Source organism: Symphodus melops (assembly GCF_947650265.1).
Source record: "Symphodus melops genome assembly, chromosome: 12".
Classification (NCBI taxonomy): Eukaryota; Metazoa; Chordata; class Actinopteri; order Labriformes; family Labridae; genus Symphodus; species Symphodus melops.
Window position 1 is genome coordinate 2,735,801 of NC_136702.1, and position 19,305 is coordinate 2,755,105.

General features: G+C 45.6%; 2 protein-coding genes across 3 annotated transcripts; one reads left to right on the forward strand and one right to left on the reverse strand.

The window, feature by feature from the left end:
* Positions 1-935: 935 nt before the first annotated feature.
* On the reverse strand, positions 936-9,801 carry ttf2 (transcription termination factor, RNA polymerase II). Its single transcript, XM_079357823.1, is given in 24 exon segments — positions 936-1,570; positions 1,730-1,804; positions 2,038-2,120; positions 2,223-2,376; positions 2,720-2,778; positions 2,888-3,067; positions 3,160-3,302; positions 3,575-3,660; positions 4,115-4,206; positions 4,281-4,434; positions 4,774-4,958; positions 5,109-5,214; positions 5,417-5,567; positions 5,739-5,855; positions 6,121-6,202; positions 6,428-6,626; positions 6,628-6,754; positions 6,874-6,994; positions 7,387-8,247; positions 8,467-8,536; positions 8,662-8,748; positions 8,995-9,100; positions 9,331-9,389; positions 9,637-9,801. Coding segments are annotated over 23 exon segments (3,411 nt in total). The 5' UTR covers positions 9,359-9,389; positions 9,637-9,801; the 3' UTR covers positions 936-1,425.
* A 3-nt stretch (positions 9,802-9,804) lies between these two features.
* On the forward strand, positions 9,805-19,295 carry cpap (centrosome assembly and centriole elongation protein). 2 transcript variants are annotated; one of them, XM_079357821.1, is made up of 19 exons: positions 9,805-9,998; positions 10,317-10,738; positions 11,816-11,942; positions 12,033-12,215; positions 12,332-12,476; positions 12,581-12,686; positions 12,921-13,646; positions 14,133-15,003; positions 15,362-15,494; positions 15,607-15,772; positions 16,089-16,220; positions 16,591-16,713; positions 16,810-16,921; positions 17,133-17,281; positions 17,445-17,522; positions 18,000-18,140; positions 18,429-18,513; positions 18,600-18,720; positions 18,795-19,295. In XM_079357821.1, exons 2-19 carry the CDS (start codon positions 10,346-10,348, stop codon positions 18,985-18,987), a joined length of 3,984 nt encoding a protein of 1,327 aa, XP_079213947.1. In that variant the 5' UTR covers positions 9,805-9,998; positions 10,317-10,345; the 3' UTR covers positions 18,988-19,295. The 2 variants fall into 2 exon arrangements, with proteins under 2 accessions (XP_079213947.1, XP_079213948.1); XM_079357822.1 differs by having other exon boundaries at positions 12,075-12,215.
* The last annotated feature ends 10 nt before the right edge of the window (positions 19,296-19,305 follow it).

Consider the following 19,305-nt stretch of genomic DNA (forward strand, 5'->3'; position numbering starts at 1 on the left):
GTACTTCTTCTGTCTTTCAGGACTTTACAGGCTGTTTTGAAACGTAACCCTGCAGATATATCTTGACTATTATGGCCTCAAGGTTAATTATGCATTTACAATCAACGCTTTGTTTTGACGTGTAAATTCTAGTCCCACTACTATGTCGTTATTTCAGATGTCAACCATCAAATCTCCGATTTTTATAAAGGCAGCACAGACAAAAAGAGAGGGCATTAAAAACATGGTGGACTGTAAAAGACAGAGCAAAACCCAAATACACAAATCTCACAGAAAACAGCAGAACATGGTAATAACCGATAAATGGTAAGATTAACCATCCTCCTAATACTGTCAGCTTTAAGCACATAAATTTACCAGAATATAAAGTGTTGGCTCATATAACTAAGTGACATTAATAGAATGTTTTTTAAATAAAATATTTTTTTATGGCTGCATTATTTTCGTGAAGTAATAGAGAAATATTTTAAATTAGCAGAATTTTTATATTCAAATCAAAGTAAATACATTTTGGAAAAAGCACAATATTTCCTATTAAAATTAAAGGCTGGGTGGGTAATTTTCTCTGGATACACTTTAAGATGTTGGTTCAAATTGTCTTTAGGTCCTGACAGACATTAATAACTCATGTGCTCTGAAAAAGAAACATCTGTCATCTGTATTAGTTTGTAAGTCTGTAAAAACTTCGACCAATATCTGCCACGAGGTACCAATCTAATCAACCAATCACACGCCTCCTTGTCTCCCTGCTCACTCGCTACCCCATGCATGTTTCCACACTCAAAGCATTTAAGCCTTCAAGTGCAAGCAAAATACTTTGGCAGCAGTAAAAGATCGCAAGAACGTGGCAGCTCATCATTGAGTACATCTATTATTTTAAAGGAATTATTATTTTGTTCATGCTCTTATAAAACAAGTGTTGAAATCATATCCAATAACTTTAAACACCTACATTTATTAAAAACACAATCATTCAGCAATACACCACACATGCATTTAAAAAATAAGGCAAACAAGCCTCAGACACAGATAAAAGGGGGACAGTTTGCTTCACTCTGAAAGAGGTTCAGCTTCTTGAAACTCAAACGTTTACAGAAGACAGTCCAGTTACGAGTGCGTCTCGGTGATTAAAAGCATTAGCACATCTTAAAGTGTATTTATTTATCGGCTGAATTTACTGTAGCATACGGGCGCACAAAGACAGACCCATGATTATGGACTAAAATAAAATAACAGGGGCACAAAGGTCTTTTGTATGCTTTGGCTTGTGAACTCAAACACAGGTAATACATGCATTTGCAGCAGTGTACTGTTTGTGGATGATGATGTTAGTGTATAAGATCACACGACTCAAGATATATAAAAAAGTCTCCGCAGTGACAGCCCGACAACCTGAACTCTGAGTGTTTGCAGTTCTCTTCTGTCTCAGACACCAAAAATGATTTTGAGGTCGGCCAGGGAGAGTTTGGTGAAGGTGTTTCCTGTTCCTGACAGGACGTTCTGAGCCAGTTCCTTCTTTTTCTCCTGCAGGGTGGAAATCTTCTCCTCCACCGTGCCTTCACACACAAACCTGGAACAAAACACACACAAAAAACACTTTCTGATTCAAAGCAAATGCATCGTACACAAAGCATACCAGTGCTTTTGCAACAATAGTTTCAGGACTAGCAGTAAATGACAGAATGCATGCACACACACACACACTTCAGATGTCTGGCCGTTTCATTACCTGTGGATGGTGACGTCTTTAGTTTGTCCGACTCTGTAGATCCGGTCGCATGCCTGAGACTCTAAAGCTGGGTTCCTGTCAGAGTTTTCAGCGGTGGTTAAAAACTGAACATTTCTTCTCTTAACAAGCTAAACGATTCCTTTTAGACACATTGAAGACACATTTTAAGGGCTGAGAGCGTTCAAAGCATTAAGAGGGTCAGCGAATGATGTAACAATAGAAATGCAACTGGCTCCATCACACGCAGGGAAGCAAACACTTTCAAACACGGCTGTTTGTTGACGTGTGCGCGGATGTGCGTCTCTCACCAGTGCATGTCGATGAGAAAGAGATGATTCCCGCCGATGAGATTGAGTCCAACCCCTCCAGCGCAGAGAGAGACCAGCATCACCTTCGGCACAGAAACAAACGAGCAATGAGAGCCCGGCTCATTCATTCGAAAGGAATTCACAGGTCACTCGTCACGCGTTTTGTCGTTGGGGTTGAGACTTACCTGCGGTCCTTTGGGGTTGGTGTTAAATTCCTCCACCAGGTCCATGCGGCGCTTGGGGTTGACCGTCCCGTCGATGACGGCGTATCTGAGGCCCATGCGCTTCAGGTGAACGGCTACGATGTGAAGCATGCTGGTCCACTGGGATATGATCACGCTGCACAGGAACAGAGAGGAGACAACAGGTGGATCACATGAGTGGCTGGAACATTAAACAGACGCTGACAGTGCACAGGTGAAGTCATCTGTTAGTCTTTGATATCATGTATAAAGAGGAGTGTGAGGAGAGAAAGTGTAGACACCCCTCCCCCCAAAAAAAGCCATGTGTCAGAGTTGAAGGAAGACATTGATTGGACGTTATCCGGTTAGACGTTTCTGCCTGCTTGAAGGAATGCGTTTAAACTTTTTTTCCTACAAAACAAAAAAATACTGAAACTCAAGAACATTTGGAATAAAGCTGGAAGGAAAAGGAGTCCGAGTATGAGGTTAAAATGTTTTACCTTTTCTGTTCAGCGCCCTTCTGCCTGATCGCCGTCAGCTCAGAGACGATGGCGGAAATCTGAAATGATGACAGAAGAATCCGTTAATTGTGTTGAAGTTTGATTCAGTGAAATGCACCTGTATGCGACGTGCCCATAAACACAAACTCCTCATCAAGGGGTTCTCACCTTGGAGCTCTCGCTGGTTTCCTCAAAAATCTTCGAGGCGAAGCGCGTGCCGTTAAGAGCCACGGTGTCTTTAAGGTCAGGACAGGACGGCGAAGGGCTGGAGGAGAGCGACAGAGCGTTGAGCTGCTCCTCCAGGGACAAGACGATCCCATCACCCTGCAGCTCCGTCGAGTCCAGAGTCTGAGCGAGGATCAGGTTAGGAAACGGTGGAAATTCATTCTTCCAGCAGGAAGCAGGTGAGCGTTTTTAAGAGCACACGAGTGTGTTTTTACCTTCTTCAAGAGGGAGAGGTGACAGCAGCACTGTCGAAGGCGCAGCAGCAGGGACAGGATGTGGACGGTGCTGGACGCCTGCTGGGGCTGCTGGGAACTGGACAGAGCAGGGTCGTCCTGGGACATGCCAAACTCCTGAGCAACTGGAGAGGAGAGAGAGATTATCATTTCATCAGCCTTTAACAGCCTCAACATCACTGTTTTTCACATTATATTTGTTCAACAGGTACAATAGCTGAAATGTTGACTCACATGCTCAGAATGGATTGAGATATAAATGTTTTACGATATAATAGAAGTTAAATTAAAGCCAATGGGCGCCAGTGTCTTTTGCAAAAAAAATTAATTGTGGGAGGTTTTCACAACACATTTTTCTTTTTTTTTCTTTCAAGAAATCCTCAAGGTGACGTCTTACCTTTGTTGAAGGGATTGGAGCTGGAGGTAATCCCCTTTTTCAAGTCGTTTCCTTCGTGCCTCTTGAGGTAGTTCTGTAGAGTCGATCTAATGGAGCGAGAGAAAAAGAAAATCTCTTTGAAGTGTCTTTGATAAATGTTTTTTTTTCTTTTCTTTCTTTCTTTCTAAGAAGATATCACAGCATGTCATCTCTTTTTCAAAGCTGTGATTTGTTTTAAGATTTTGAGAAGCCTAATTTGTCTTTGGCACTTACTTATGATTTTAATGGAAACATCATGAAGACAGAAAAAAAAAAAAAAAGTTATTTTAAAGCTGTTGAGATGATGCTAACATCAGACAAGGCCAGACTCAAAAGGGGACATTATAATCTAATGTTTCCTTAGAAAGGAAGAGGAGCAGTACAGCACAGGTCCTGAACATTTTTAAGAGTCTGATCTGATAACAGCCGCTCTTTTTTCACCAAGAAAAAAAACAAAAAACCTTCATGAGGGGAAGTATTTGGGATGTTTTCTTATAAATCTCTGTGAAGTTGTTGTGGTACCTGGACTGGGCAAAGACCACATCATAGACAGCCTTTTCCTCCTTGGACAGCTTCAGTTGATGCACCTCACAGGTCCGATCAGGAAGACACACCTGAAATGATTAAAACAACAATCAGAACCCGACTTGGATTTTTTTTTTCCAGAGACTTTTCTGTCCGTCTTTACCAGTGGTTTTCCCGTGCTGTCTCGCTCGTCTTTGGTGCGTCGGAGCAGCAGAGTCCTCGTCAGGATGTTGAGTCTCTCTCTGCCTCTGTTGGAGCCGTTGTCTACTTGAGCTTTCCAAAGTTTGTACTCATCAAACGGAGCGCAACGCAGAAACCTGACAGACAGAGAAACGACATAATCTTTAATCTTACTTTATTCAGACTGTATAAACATGGACGTAGTCTCAGTGACATCACACACTGGTGCCATTTTGAAGCCCAAAGAAGGCGGCTGCCATATTGGAAATGTTGACTCAGGACATTTTGGGAGGAGAGAATGACGGATGACATGCAGCAAAGAGCCAAGTTCAGATTCAAACCCACTCAATGAGAACTACAGCCTCTGTACGTGTGGCACGCAACATAACCGCTGGACTATCTTTTCAACACCCGAGGGCGCCGCCCAATCGAGACCAGACAGGAGAAACCTTTCGCCAGTGAAACTCTTGTCTTACTTGAGCAGGGAGTACATGTCCAGCAGATTGTTCTGGATGGGCGTTCCAGTGACGGCCCAGCGTGCACGAGCCCTCAGCTGACACACCGCCATGGAGGTCTGCACTTTGGGGTTCTTGATGTTGTGGGCTTCGTCCAGGATAATCCGGGCCCAGGTCACGCGGAGAAGAGGAGCTGAGCGTGGCGTCTGAGGACACAACATGGGATGATGAGAACATAATTCCCCAACTTGTTTTTGGTGTGAATCAGCTGCTTCAAATCTTCAGAGAATCTGTGGGAACGTCTTACAAGAGGAGCCATCGCCGCACTGACGCTGCTAAACGCTGACATTACTTACCACAGCTTCATCGTCTCTGCTGGGTTTTTCCGCCTGATCCTTCTGGACCGGGACCTCCTTAGAGACCAAACTGTACGTGGTAACCACCACGTCATGATCTGCCAGCCTATGAGACGGAGAGAGAACGCCAACAGCACGTGTAATGCATGTCTATCTCCAGTCATGTTAAAAAATTGCACTCTGCAGTTGTGTGTTGTTGTTGTGTTTTAATTTAACTGTAGATGACAAATAAACAAATCACACAACCAGGGAAATGTGAATCTGTTCATGGCTATGATAGACTAGTGAACGTGTGCATGCTTCCTCACACTTTGGCACTTTTCTCTCGGTTGGGGCCGTGGTACAGGTACACAGACAGCTTGCCCGACTTCACATGTCTGTCGATCTCCAGCTTCCAGTGATGCACCAGAGAGGCGGGGCAGATGATCAGAGTGCCTTTAGAGACCACGACGCTCGAGTCTGCACAACAAAGACACACAAACGAATCAAAACTCTCACACAGCAAACGCTAATAATTTACCTCTGGAATTAAAAACAAACAAAAGTGCACTGACTGATTGAAATATAAATTATATAAGTGGTAATGACTTCATTGCTGTAAATCAAACCAGCGGAAAAGACTGGAGTTACCGGTCTTAGAGATCCAGCTCTCTGACTTCTTCTCTTCATCTTTCTCCTTCGTCTTCGTCTTCTTGGACAGTATGAGAGCAATCATTGTCAGAGTTTTCCCCAAACCCATGTCGTCCGCTGCATCCGAAAAGAGAGAAGAAGATGACTTCCTAAAAACTTCTAAAATACATTCCTGTCTAATAAAAAAAAAAACAAATCTAAATGATCAGCTTTATTTTCTTTTAAAAGAAAAAAGTTTTAGTTTTTACCAGATACGTACTATTTTGTAGAAAATGAATGGTTTCACTCCCCTACACAATCTTTCTCATATTCTTTATCAGGATTATGTCCCAGTAAAAAAAAAAAGTTCAAAGATAATATGCAAAAATAATGGTAAACATACCCAGAATTCCTCCACAGGGATTATGAGCTTCTCTCCAGAACAGCCAGGCCAAAGCTCTCCTCTGATGGGCCAGGAGCGAAACCTAACCGACCAATCACAAGAGGGCAATGTTATTGGCAAGAGACAAATCTCCATATTTCATACCGTCGTCACTCGTCGAGTACAGATAAAGATAAAATTCTTCCACTTCCTCCAGATAATATTGAAATTCCAAAAGTATGTAGAGATGCTCCTAAAGATTTGTGAACATTAAACTTCAGCATTATTTACTGTAATAAGAAAATTCCAAGTAAAGGAAAGAGCGGACCTTGATGCCCCTCGGGTCCGGCACTTCGGCCTCAGCATCAGGGCAGGACTCTAAAGATTTGTGGAGATGGTCGATGGCTTCGCAGGTGGCATTTTTCACCGCCAGCAGACGGTCATCAGTCATCCTTCCGCCGTAAAAAGCCTGCATCTGTGCGTCCGCTGAAAGCACAAAGAAATGAGAGCAAAGGGGTTTGAGTAAATCCGTGTGATCTGTGCGTGCAGATTGAATACACACATTTTGACAGGACGGTGCCCCCAGTCCGACTGAATGGACTGACATGGATGCTACCTGCACTAGCATCACAGCTGTTACTTGCACCCTGGGAACCTGAAAGTGATTCTGCATGACAGATATAAAAGGTCAGTGATCAGATCCAGAAGACAGAGAGAGGGGGGGAATGTCTGAACTCATTCACTACTTTTCCGACAGGACGGCAGGAGAGTTACCGGGCTGAGACGCTGCCGTGAGGCTCAGAGACTCCAGGGCGTCCTCCAGCTCTTTGACCTGAGTCCTCAACCTCTCCCCTTTGTCTGGCAGAGCGGCCACGTTCACTGCAGACAGAGTGGCCTGAAGGAGTGAAATAAGATACCAGGGAAATATCAGATGAAATATATGCATATGTATATTTTTTAAAGATTTATTTTGGGCATTTTGCCTTTATTATATCGAGGAAGGAAAGTGGACAGATGCACAAATCAGGGAGATTATAGTCCTCACGCTAACCCGGGCCTCCTGCGTGAGGACTATAGCCTCGATACATGGGGACGCGTGCACTGCCGCTGAGCCACCAGCGCCCCCCTCAGATGAAATATTTGAATGCTGTTGCGGTTTTGTTGCACTGAAAACTGTTGATCTAAATGCTCAATAAAACAATTGTATATCTAAAACTTTTTTTTAATTTTATGGATGAGATAAAGCATCTAGCTTCAAGCTATAACATACAAGGGTCATCTACTCACCTTTTTCTGTTGGAGTTGAGCAGTGAGCAGACTATGCATGCCTTTGGGCGCTTCCCGCTGACCTTTGACCACAGAGGCTGGGTTAAACCCCGGGTAGGAAGTCAGCGTCTTTTGCACAGCGGAGACAGGAGGAGTTTTCTGTGTAGCAGGTTTCACTGACACCAACACAACATCGTCATCATCATCATTATTATTTTCATGTTGTTTCTGATTGGACTCTGATTGTGCTGGTTTGTCAGATGTTGTGTTCCCGGCGTCTTTTGTGAAGGCCTGGGTGCTGATACTGGCTGCAGACTTAGAAGCACTGTCTTTTACAGACGGGTTGACTTGTTTCACCACAGATGTTTCTCCATCGGTCGGTTTCTGAAGTGAGCCTTTGTGGGGATTCTGTGTGGTTTGATTTGTTGTCTCAGGATGAACACCCTTTGGTTTATCGTCTTGCTCCGTGCTCTTCTCTTTATCCTTGTTTTGCATCTTGTCTGTCATTTTTTCCACACTGTTCGCATCAGCACAGTGCCTCTCCTCATCCGAAACTCTCTTTTTTATCTTCATTCCTGCTGGAAGTTGAACACCTCTGTAAGTATCTGACACATCCTTCTTCCTTTCCTCTTCTTCTTCTTCTTTTCCTGCGCTCACACTCTCCTCTTTTTCTTTCTGATAGCGGTCTCGTCCTTTAGCCTCGTGGCTTGACTTGCTCTCTTTCTCCTCGCTTCTTTTCTCATTACTTCCACCACCCAGCATCCTTCTCCTCTCAGAGTCCTTATCTGTCCTCTCAGGGGCTTTAAAGGGGTTCCTGGCAGGCGGCAGGCAAGAGGGCTGCAGATGTGGGTCAGACCGTGGGTTTCTATTTTCTTTCTCTGGCTGCGATGAACGAAAACAAAAATCAATTGCAGATTATCTTCCAAGGAGTTATCAATAAAAACCTCTGAGATGAAGAGAAATAATATATCTAAAGGTTAAATCTTCTGTGTTGTGTTTGTGTCCGTTATGACGTCAACTGTGGACTAATCGGCCTTCGCTGATCTTGTCCTGGACATGAGTGAGTAGTGTTCATTAATAAAAAAATCTCCACATGCTTACCGCGCTCCAAGGCACGTTTCCACACCACTTCTGGCCAGCTTTTTTACCTATAACACATCGATAGAACAACCTGCAAAAGGACAACAACTTTACATTTAGAGGTGCACCGAGGGACAGGTATCTCATTCAAGCACCAAGTAAATGTCTAATGGTGGTTTGGACCTGTAAAGAATCCACCTGCACACACACACACACCTGTGACTCTGATGCTGAAGATTGTAGGTGAGAGCTTGAAGTTCCACCACTGAATCTTCATGATGGAGGCAGTGGGATGGTGAGATGCTGGGGAGAGACGATGATGTTAAAGCATCACATAGAAAGAATGTCAAGAAAATTACAAAGCATGTATGTAGTAATGGCTGCTATGGGTGGACTACAATAGGATGCTAGTAGAACTAAAAAAAGCTTAATCCATTAGATTTAAAAACAAAGAAAGTAAAAAAAAACCTGTTGTATTCAAATGCATCTGTTCATGTCACTGCTTAGATTGATGTGATGAAGTGTCTCTGCCCTTGTTGCTGTTCATACCTGGCAAGCTGACTGAAATCACAGCCCTGCTTGTCAACGCAGACATAGAAACTTCTGCCTTTATTCGGTCCATCTTTCACGCCCGTTTTCAGCAGACACAAGCAGCCTGTTTGGTGAATGTAGAGGACACGTTATTGAACCCATAATATGAGATATTATCCCATTAAACGTCAGAAAGAAACGATCATGTGAGTTTAAATTTAGTCAAAAGTAAACGCGAAGAGGAAATGCCTTGTCATGCAGAAAACAAACGAAACAGAAACTCTGAAAAACCGACACAATATCTCACTCTACATGTCATAATATTTATTTAACATTTTATTTAGTTTGACTTACCGTGGACATCACATAAAACCTTTTCCATTGTACCACCAACGCTTCCTCTGCTCGCGACCCTCAGTTAGAAGAAGAACGTGAAATTTGGTATTTTCGGATCAACCAATCACAGCTGTCAGAAAACACATCCGGTGTTTCTCTATCAGCATAAACGCTGATGTATTTACTATTTAAACTGAAGACATATGTCAAGCAAATTTAGGGTAAGATAGTCAATACTTTTAGTTAAGCAGCTTACCCTTTATGAGTTCGCAAGTTAACAAAACGAAAAGTCAACGCTACCACAGTTTTCTTTAATTCCATTACCTTTATTGTGAAAAACCTTTGGGAACAGCCATTGAACCGGAACATATTTCCAACGGTTTTTTTTCTCTTGTAAAACAATTAAAACCGCTCTCAGATTAAAATAATAAGAAGTTCAAATTTATAATACCATCGATAGCAAAACAAATCCTAACACTTTTAAAAAAAAAACCCAAACAAAACAAACCTCACTTTAAACTGCAGATGAACTACATTACCCACAATGCAATCGAGTATTTATCCAGTACAGTACTCTCGCGGGCTTTGTTTTGATATGGCGGCAGGCTTCGAAACTTGTGTCTGTTATGTTTTTATAAAGTACGCTTTTACTATTTCAGCTGCACCTCTCTTCCCCTATGTTACAGGTAAATATCGTAACTCTTTATCTTTATCTTTAGTTTATTGAACACTTATTTTTAATTATTGTTATTAATGTTGTTAGCGTGTCTGTGACATCACTGTATGTCATTTTAAACCGTTCTGTGCGAAGAAGTAAAAGCAACGGGCGAGTATCACCATGGTAACCGAGCCTTTTAGATACACCGAAAGCTCATAAAATCAACTTAAACTGGTCACTATTTATAGTTGTCTCTGCTTCGTCTAAATTAGAGCCGGTGTTTATTCACGGTGTGTGATTAACCTCTCACCTGTCACCATAATCTGTTGCTAAAATCCCGGATTAGCGAGACCTGCATGAGACAGCGCGGTCATCATGTCATCTCCAGCCGGGCTCCAGTACTCGCAGGCGGACTTCCTGGCCAGGTGGATGCCAAGTAGCACCAGAGCCGGGGTGATCCTTAACCCCTGCGCGGACTTGGCTGGCTCCATGCGCCACGTCTCCTCCGTGGGATCTCCTCATCCTCCTCTGGAGCCGGACGATTCGTTCGCCTCCGACTTCGCTCCCCTGCCGGCCTCTGCAGACAGCAGCTGCTGCATAGGTGTGGATGGATTTGCACGGTCAGCTGGCCGACAGAAAACTGATGCTGACGGGCCAGTGGATGGTCGATCACCTGGACCTCAGAGGAACACACATGGAGAGTCGGAGAGTTTGGATGAGATGGCAAATACATCACAAGATTTGCCACTAAGGATGAAGCTGGAACAGGTAGAGACATGAAAGATTCTGTAAGGGCTGGGGCTCATGTTACCTACCTGTTACAAAACAAACAAACAAACAAACAAACAAACAAACATAGGCTCTCTTGATAAATGAACTGAAGTTGTACAAATTGTAAGAAGAAATCAACACTTAAAGAGTTTGTGTGATCTCTTCCCATAGTGATACAATTTGACTTGTAAGTATTGGAAAAAACAACCTTATTGATTTTCCAAACCTAAACAGAAGCTAACTTGTGCCTTATTCCAATATCCAAACTTGTATCAAAGAAATGTAAGTGGAGCAGACACCCCATATCTCCTAACTAAACTTCTGTTGATGTGACTTTTTGGCACTTTGTGTGAACCTCTGCGTCGATTATATCACCGTCTCTTGGTTACTTAATAATCCGCTCCTCCCTCACTCGCAGTCCAACACAGACTCATGGCTTCTACCTGCCTGCTAATATTAGTGCAGTTCAAGTTCGCCTCAGGATAAACTATTTATGCTGGCGAGGACTCAAATAGTACACAGTAAGTTAGTAACACAGTAAGCACTGAGCAATCTGCATGTTTGGAAAACACTGAGATGGACTTAGTGAGAGTGTGAGGTAACTACAGAGTAAAGTCACTGTGACAGGAGTGTTCAACCAGGACCGAGGGGCGAGTTAAGTATTAAAAGCCCCCCTGAAAAGAACGATTAGACACTTTGTATAAGAGTGTTAGCCAGTGACGTACCCATCAGACTTTTCAGTCACGGTTCATGGCCAGTCCTGAGTACTGGTGCCATACCAGTCTTTAACTGGTTGGGTAACAAGTTGATCTGTCCTCCCTTCTCATCATCAAATATGAAGAAGCCAACACTTCAAATCCTTCCAGTGTTTTTTTCTTTTTGTCTTTTGTTTAATCTCACAATTTATCGAGCCGCTGACGCATCACACATTAAATTAGTCATAGAATAAAGTGAAATAGATTGGCTGCCTTTATACGTTATCCATCTATTTGGTTGCTGATATCCGAATCCGATAAAGACTTCAAAATGTTTCCCACGTCGCAGACGAACGTTTAACTGTGTTTGTTTGTGCAGTTGAGGAAATGGCAGCAGCTCATGCAGGAGCAGCTAAAGGCTCATCAGCTGGAGGAGCTGCTCCGCCTGCAGGAGGAGCAGCAGAGGCTGCTGGGAGTAATGAACGGATCCCAGGACAGCACAGAAGGTACAAAAAAAAAAAGAAATGACAGCGTCGCTGCGTGGATGAATGTGATGTTTTTATTTTCCCCTTAAATGTAGTTTTTTGTGTGTGTAGTATTTATACACTGTGAGGTGACTGAAGCCTGTCGTCATGCAGGGACTCCGTACCACTCCACTTCAGCGTGCCGCAGAGCCCAACAAGGCTCCGCCTGTGGACAGGAACAAGAGCTGTCATCAGCAGGGAGACGGACGGAGCCACACACAGACCAAGATCATGAAGAGGGCAGTGAGGACGAGGGTGAGCATGCTGAACGTTAGAGAATATGGAAAGAAGTTTTGGGATTTTGAGCACAGCAGCCAGCTCAGGCCTGACGTCTTTGTGGAGCTAAATCCCCATGCGGCTGTCTCCCTCAGGATCGTGGAACTCCAGAGAAGACGATGAGGAACAGAGTGTGGATTTAAATCAATTTCATGAGCGCGATGTCACCTCAAAACGGAGTAAAGCCGCATCTTTGAATGGAAACACCTCAGTAAAAGGAGATACGGAATTACATGAAAGGTAAATTCAAGCTTCTGATGCTCGATATCGAGCGCTCATGATGAGACCATCTGAATCGTACAGCAGAGGCTGAGTGAGGGACTTTTGTTTCTCTTTCTCTTCAGACCTATAAAGCCAGGCGTCGGGGGTCAGAAGAAGACGTTTGAGGAGTTGTTGGAGGAGCAGCTGAGGATGGAGGAGCAGAGGCTGAAATCTGCCCAGCAACAGCAGGTGAGAGTCTCTAATGTTTCTTCCTGTCAACAGTTAGTGGAGTTAGTAAAGTTCTTGTTATGGAGTGTTTTCATTTGTGATGCATTGATGTGATTTGTAGAAATCTCTAGGTGAAGATCTCTTTCCAGACTGATGACATTGATGTGAAGTTGCACGCCGTCCTTCTCCGACCCCGTGTTGGTGCATCAGTCTCAAATAGTCACTCAGTCACATTGTGTGTCTTTGCCTCTACAGGGCCAAGAAGGAGCTGCGGCTGCACAAGCCCCTCCCAAGAGAGTCTTTCTGAAGCGAGGCGAGGGGCTCTCGAGATTTACCAACAATCGCAAACCAAAACAAGCGGTGACAGATGAGCCCAGACCGCAGGCACAGGCCAGGGTTCTGTGCCGCAGCAACTCGGACCCTGCAGCTTTACAGAGAGGGGTCTCTAACGGCGTGCAACGGTTTCCCGTCCGGCGTAAAACTGCCACGCTCAACAAGGAGAACCGGCCGAAAGGTGTCAGCTCGCCACCTCAGGATGCCAAGTTTGAGAGGACGACGGCCTGGACGAAGGTTTTGGGTAGTCATCAAAGACGGAACACAGATGTACCGCAACCCGTCCAAACGGACCCGGAGAGTAAAGGAACCAAACTGCATCAACCGGAGCAGAGCAGCAAGAGAGAGTCGTCTCAAGCTCTGAGGGACGCCGGTCACAGCGTGAAGCCGAACCCTGTGACCAAACAGGTGGGCGCCATCAGAGGCCCGGAGAGAGGCGACAGCGACGCAGCCAGAGAGGGAGGTCGCGGCTCAAGCCGAGGAGGAGGAGAAGTTCCCCAGGATTCGTTCGAGCAGTCGTTCCAGGAGAAGCTCCAGCGCTGGGATTGCGACCGGCAGGTGGAGAACATCGAGCTGGGAGAGTTTGAGCTGCTGGAGCAAGCAGCCGAGGAGCTCTCCTTCTCGTCCAACTCCTCCTTTGTCCTGAAGGTGCTTTGTTCAACTCTGTTATCAAATCATTCATCCATTCTGACACTTTTCTTGAATGTCCCCTAGTTTCTTTCTCCTTAATGCGTGACGTCTTTACAGAGTGTCACGTTTTCTATACCATGTTGGTTTCTCTGAAAAAGGCCTTAATTCCTTCTTTTTTTAAAACAGCAAGATAAATATTTCAATAGTTACAATTGATCAAATATTGTTTGTGAAAAGGGATTATGATGCTCTATAATAAGTATCTTTTACCTTTGACTTATTCTGCTTTTTATAAATTTTAAGGCTTTGAATTTCTCGGTTGTTTTTGTTTGTAGAAGAGGAAGACCGAGACGTTGGTTTGGACCAGAATTGTGCAGAAAAAGAATTCAAATTTTTCTGTTTTTGACAAACTAGATAATGTGGGTTTTTTTCCCGCCTGTTTTGCCTCTTTGAAATGTGGACTGTAAAGCGATGTGATTTAAAGAGCTTGTTCTGGATTTCCAGGTTCTTCAGATGGACCAGCTGCAGGCCGCCCGGGGTTTCCCCCCCCGACGGCTCTCCTCCACCCCCATCAAGTCCCCTCCCAAAGCTGCTCCTCAGAGGTGCACTAGTGTGAGCAGCAGCAGCAGCAGCAGCGGTGGTGGTGTGGTGGTCCAGAGCGGTGCCGTGAAGCCGGACTTGTTTATGGTGAAGGTCAGAGACGGCGCTCTCATGAACGGAGCCAGCGTTGAGGAAAGGACGGAGCTGGACTCTGGACGCGAAGACGACCACGAGAGCTGCGAGGTTTCATCCTGTGGCGGCTCTGAGTTTGAGTACCAAGAAGTAGGAGGCAAACCTCCTTCATTTCCCAGCAGCCTCAGCTTCCCCGCACAGTCCGACCTGCCGTATGACAAGCATTCGTATCAGGACGAGGAGAGCTGCAGAGACTCGGCGTCTGACGTGACGCAGGTCGATGACGGCGAGAGCGACAGCTTCCTGAGCAACGCGGACGAGTCCACCCTGTTAGAGGACAAAGACGGACGGCAGGGTCCAGTCGTGTTCGACGACAACGACACCTGGAACGACCCGGAGCACGCCGCAGTCTGCTCAGCCAATGACGGCCGACTCAGTCCGGTTACCAAGGTAACGGTTTCACCTCCGGCGCGGACTCTGCAGAGGAAGGTGGCGGCGAGTAAAGTCGCGGAGGCGGTGGATAAAGGTGTGGACGTCAGCTCAGCCAATCAGGAGCCTCCTCCTGCCTCCCAGCTCATGACTCGGCTGTTTCCCTCGCTGAAGCCAAAGACCCAGAATGCACCTCTCCCTCCTCCTCCTCCTCCTCCTCCTCCGCCTCCTTCTGCTGCGTCGATTGAGTCGAAAAAGTCAGAGGAGGACACAGGTGAGGAGAGAAACTATTTTGGTCTTTTAAAAAGCGTAACCTGTCTCAAGGCACAGAAGACAGACCAACTCATGACAGCTTAAAATACACAAACTAAACCCTGACAGACCAGATAAACCCAGAACCATCATGTCTGTCATGTGGCGGCCCTCTTTGGGAGGTTTCCTACTGTCGTTGAAAAAAATGCACATTTTGAGTCGCTGATTAGGTCCCCGAGCAGTTTCCTGCCTTGCCCGTTGACATCGGGGAAACAAATGTATTTTATGAAATACACCATCCGTTCATCTGCGAGATGGTGCTTCCTTGTTTCAGGCGTGACATGTGATTTATCTTCTGTGACACGCGTCCTCTTCCCCAGGCGTGCAGGTGACGTCCCGGCAGCTGAGGGAGAGGCTGGTGGAGCTGGAGGTCGAGATCGAGAGATTCAAGAAGGAGAACTCTGCGCTCGGCAAACTCAGACAAGAGAACGAGAAAAACCAGGAGACGCTCAGGTGATCCATCGTTCTTCACTTTAAAACCCTCCTGAATGAAACACAGCTTGTGTTCCTCTTTTGTTTGTACTTTCAACAAACTCATTTGTTTTGTTTTTTTTTGTTTTTGTAGGAAAGAGCGTCTGGAGTTTGAGAAGACGAGGGCGGAGGAGCTGGCCAAGCTGGAGGAGCACAAGAGAGAGGAGAACAGGAAGCTGCAGAAGGAGCGCAGACTCTTTGAGAAGCACGCGCTGGCCGCCAGAGCGATGCCCGACAAGAAGGAACGAGAGGAAATCCAGGTGACGACTCCGCCTCCCTCTTTTTATTTGTATTCAGCGCCGACTCATAACAAACCTACAGCCTCTGCACACGGGGCGCGACCTAACCGCTAGGCCATCTGGCGCCCTCATTTAAACGACGACAAGGCCAACAGTCCCTGAAGTCACATTGGAGTTTTGTAATTTATTTTAAAAAAAAAGTGTGTTGCATATTCAAAGCATGTCTGAGGTCAAAGAAGCCGTGACCCCTCCAGAGAAGCCGGTGGAGTGAAGAGGAATCTTAAAATAGGTGCTTTTAAAAAACGGTCCTTTAATCCGTCCTCGTCCTCCCTGCCAGGTGTTGAGGCAGCAGCTGATCTCCCTGCAGGAGGAGCTGAGGGCGAGGGAGAGCCGCTGGGCCTCCACACACGGCCGCCTGCGACAGCAAATCGACTCCCTGAACAAGGAGAACGAGTCTCTCCGGGACGAGGTAACCGCCCGCTGCACACCTGCGACGACCAGATATCAAACCCAGAGGAGTTTAATTTCTTATCGTGAGGCTTTAATGACGATCCCTCTCATACGCTTGTATTTTAAAGTCTCCCAATAATAAGATTGTATGTAGTGTGTAACGTGGGCGCCCCCTGCTGGAGCCTCTGCAGACTTCATATGTTACAAGCTCTGCTTCAGATTTAACATCAAACAGGCTGGTGATGTGCTGTCGTTTGCACTTTTACTTCCTGAATCATAGCTTCCTCGTTAATCTCCATGGCAACCCACAGTGTTGAACCGCTGTGCACAAGATGAACAAACACCTCTGTTTCCAGGAGAGCGTGAGCTTCTCTTTGTTCTCATTGAAGGTGCGCATGTTGGAAAAGCTCCGGCTCACCGCCTTGAGGAAAAGCCCGCTCAACGCATCGAAGGACGCTCCCAAAATGTTTGACGGCAACGCCTCGTCCGCGCCCAAAGGAGTGAAATTTGCCGTGAGCATTGTTTAAACGACGTCGTGTTTGTCCGTTCGTGGTTTCGTGGCGGCGAGGAGGGAAAATCATGTCTTTTCTCTCTTCCTGTGTGCTCAGAGTCCTCTCGACTCCCGAGTGAGCAGCAGCAGCAGCAGCAGCAGCCCGCCTCAGAGCAGCGCGACTGCAGCTCCTGGAAAGACCTGCAGAGAGAGCAGTCAGGCTGCTGCAGGTCAGTGAAGACTTCAAATCACAACATTGTCCAACACTTTTCTTTACAGATTAAGATTTGTGAGTTTTGGAGCTGCAGGTTTTTGTAATAGGGAGGCTTTCTTTTGAGGATAAAATCAAATGCATTTGGATTTATCCCCCACTGCTTTATCTACGAAGGTTTTTTCTATACTGTACATGTGACTCTGGTTGTGGTGGTTCTGGTTTTGCAGCGATGAAGAGCAGCCTGAGAAAACCATCACTACCAGCATCCTCTTCTTCGTCCTCGTTGCCGCCTTGGAGGAAAGAAGAGAGGCCGACGCCGGCTCCCTGTAAGAGCCAGGACAAGCTGCGACATCAAGAGAAGTCAAAGCTCTCTCCGGTAAGAGACGTCCTGTTTAACCCTTTCTTCACATCTTAACACAGTTTAACCAGCAAAAGAGACGCAGCTCGTTTAAAATGTTTACAGTCCGGTTTTTCCATCTTTACCTGCTTGGAGCCACTGAACTGATGTTGAACATTTCTTTTTTTTCTTTTTATCGTAGAGTACAGAAGAACCCGAGTCCTGTGAAGTTAAAGAGCCAGAATCAGCTCGAGAGGTCATCACACACCCCGATGGGAAGGTGGGTTCATGTTTAAGACGCGACACTTTGAACATGAGCACAGTTGAGTTGTGAAATCAGTTTGTACTTTTCAGGGATGTTGATTAAAAGTACTTAAACAAGTAAGTTCAACAGTTTTTCACGTTTCTAAAAGGGCTTGAAAGGAATCCTCTCTGCATGGGTCTGTAAAGCTTTCTGCGTTCTAACCTCTCTCCATGTCTCAAAAAGCATCTCCAACATTGATCCTAGTTTGAGCAGCTTTCTGCTGCTGGAGCTTATTAGAAACATGCAGAGGCTTTTTAGCTCGGGTACAATCACTTCTATCTGAAGCAGTTCCACTGCCCGCTTCCATCGCTGCAACACCTGTTCACCTGATAACCGATGAGCGTCCCGACAGCCCGAGGACACCGGGACATTTTCCACTGAAGAAAATATCAAAGATGAGATGAAGTGGTTTCACCCCCTGAATTCATGAAGTTCTGGTTTTGCTCCTCGCAGGTCGAGAAAGTCCTGGCGAGTGGAGATCGTCTCATCTCTTTCCCCAACGGGACGAGGAAGGAGGTTTCAGGCGACGGGCTGACGGTCAAAGTGACCTTCTTCAACGGAGACACGAAACAGATCACAGCCGACCAGAGAGTGGTGAGGAGTTGAAATGTTCTCTTTATTTATTTTGTATATTCATGTACAGCACTTTGGTCAGCTGTGCTCGTTTTAAACTGCTTAATCAAATAAAAGTTGGATTGTATATTAATGCGCTCAAAGGCAGGGTGAATCATAATCAACATCTGTCTGCGAAGAAATCCAACATTTAGTGGTCAAATCAGTCGCAGCTTTTCCTCGGTTTATTCTGGACAACCTTCAGATTTTTTTTAAGTGGAACATAAGAAGCATCCCTCGTTCTCACCGTCTATTCGTGACTCTGCTCAGATCTACTACTACGCTGAAACACAGACGACACACATCACCTACACAGACGGCATCGAGGTCCTGCACTTCCCCAACAACCAGACAGGTGAGTGACCAGCAGGGAGTCAAATCACCCGTTTAACTCACAGACGCCAGCGTGGCGCTGATGCCCGTTTTAAATTCCCTCCCCAGAAAAACATTTCCCAGATGGTCGCAAAGAAATCACCTTCCCAGATCAGACGGTCAAAAACCTTTTCCCCAACGGTCGGGAGGAGAGCGTGCTGACAGACGGGACCGTCATACAAGTCAACCCGTGAGTCACCTTGTTTATTTCAAGTTTCAGCCACTAAAAAAAACAAACTAAACTGTGCGCCGCCCCTCTCTCAGCGACGGCACCAAGGAGATCCACTTCAACACGGGCCAGAGGGAGATCCACACGGCCGACTTCAAGAGGAGAGAGTATCCCGACGGCACGGTGAAGACCGTCTACGCCGACGGCAGGCAGGAGACCAGCTACCCGACTGGACGACTCAGGATCAAAGACAAAGACGGGAACGTTGTGGTGGACAACGGCGTGTAGGAACCAAAGAACACGTGAACTTTTTGTCAGCGCTGAAGGAAACTCGACGGAGCGCCTCAAGTGTTCCTGTGATACAGAGTCAGGATGCTCGATCTCCAACCCGACTTCACTCACTGTCCCGTAACCTTAATGTTTGAATTCGCCCTTGTTTACATTTTCACAAAAGGTCGTCGCCTGTGCAGCTGCTCCAGAACGCTGTTTTTAAATGTTTGTTTACACACGTTTGACTTTGTAAAAATGTGAAATATATTTATTTTCTTAGCCGACTGTAAATGTTTTGTAAAATAAATTTCATCTTTTTATTTGGACTCATTGTGT

Excerpts from the sequence above, each read along its gene's own strand:
- cpap (XM_079357821.1), top strand. The coding sequence starts at position 10,346 with ATGTCATCTCCAGCCGGGCTCCAGTACTCGCAGGCGGACTTCCTGGCC. Across the intron at positions 16,922-17,132 it reads GAGCAGTCAGGCTGCTGCAG|CGATGAAGAGCAGCCTGAGA; the intron begins GTCAGTGAAGAC and ends CTGGTTTTGCAG. Across the intron at positions 17,523-17,999 it reads TCACACACCCCGATGGGAAG|GTCGAGAAAGTCCTGGCGAG; the intron begins GTGGGTTCATGT and ends TGCTCCTCGCAG.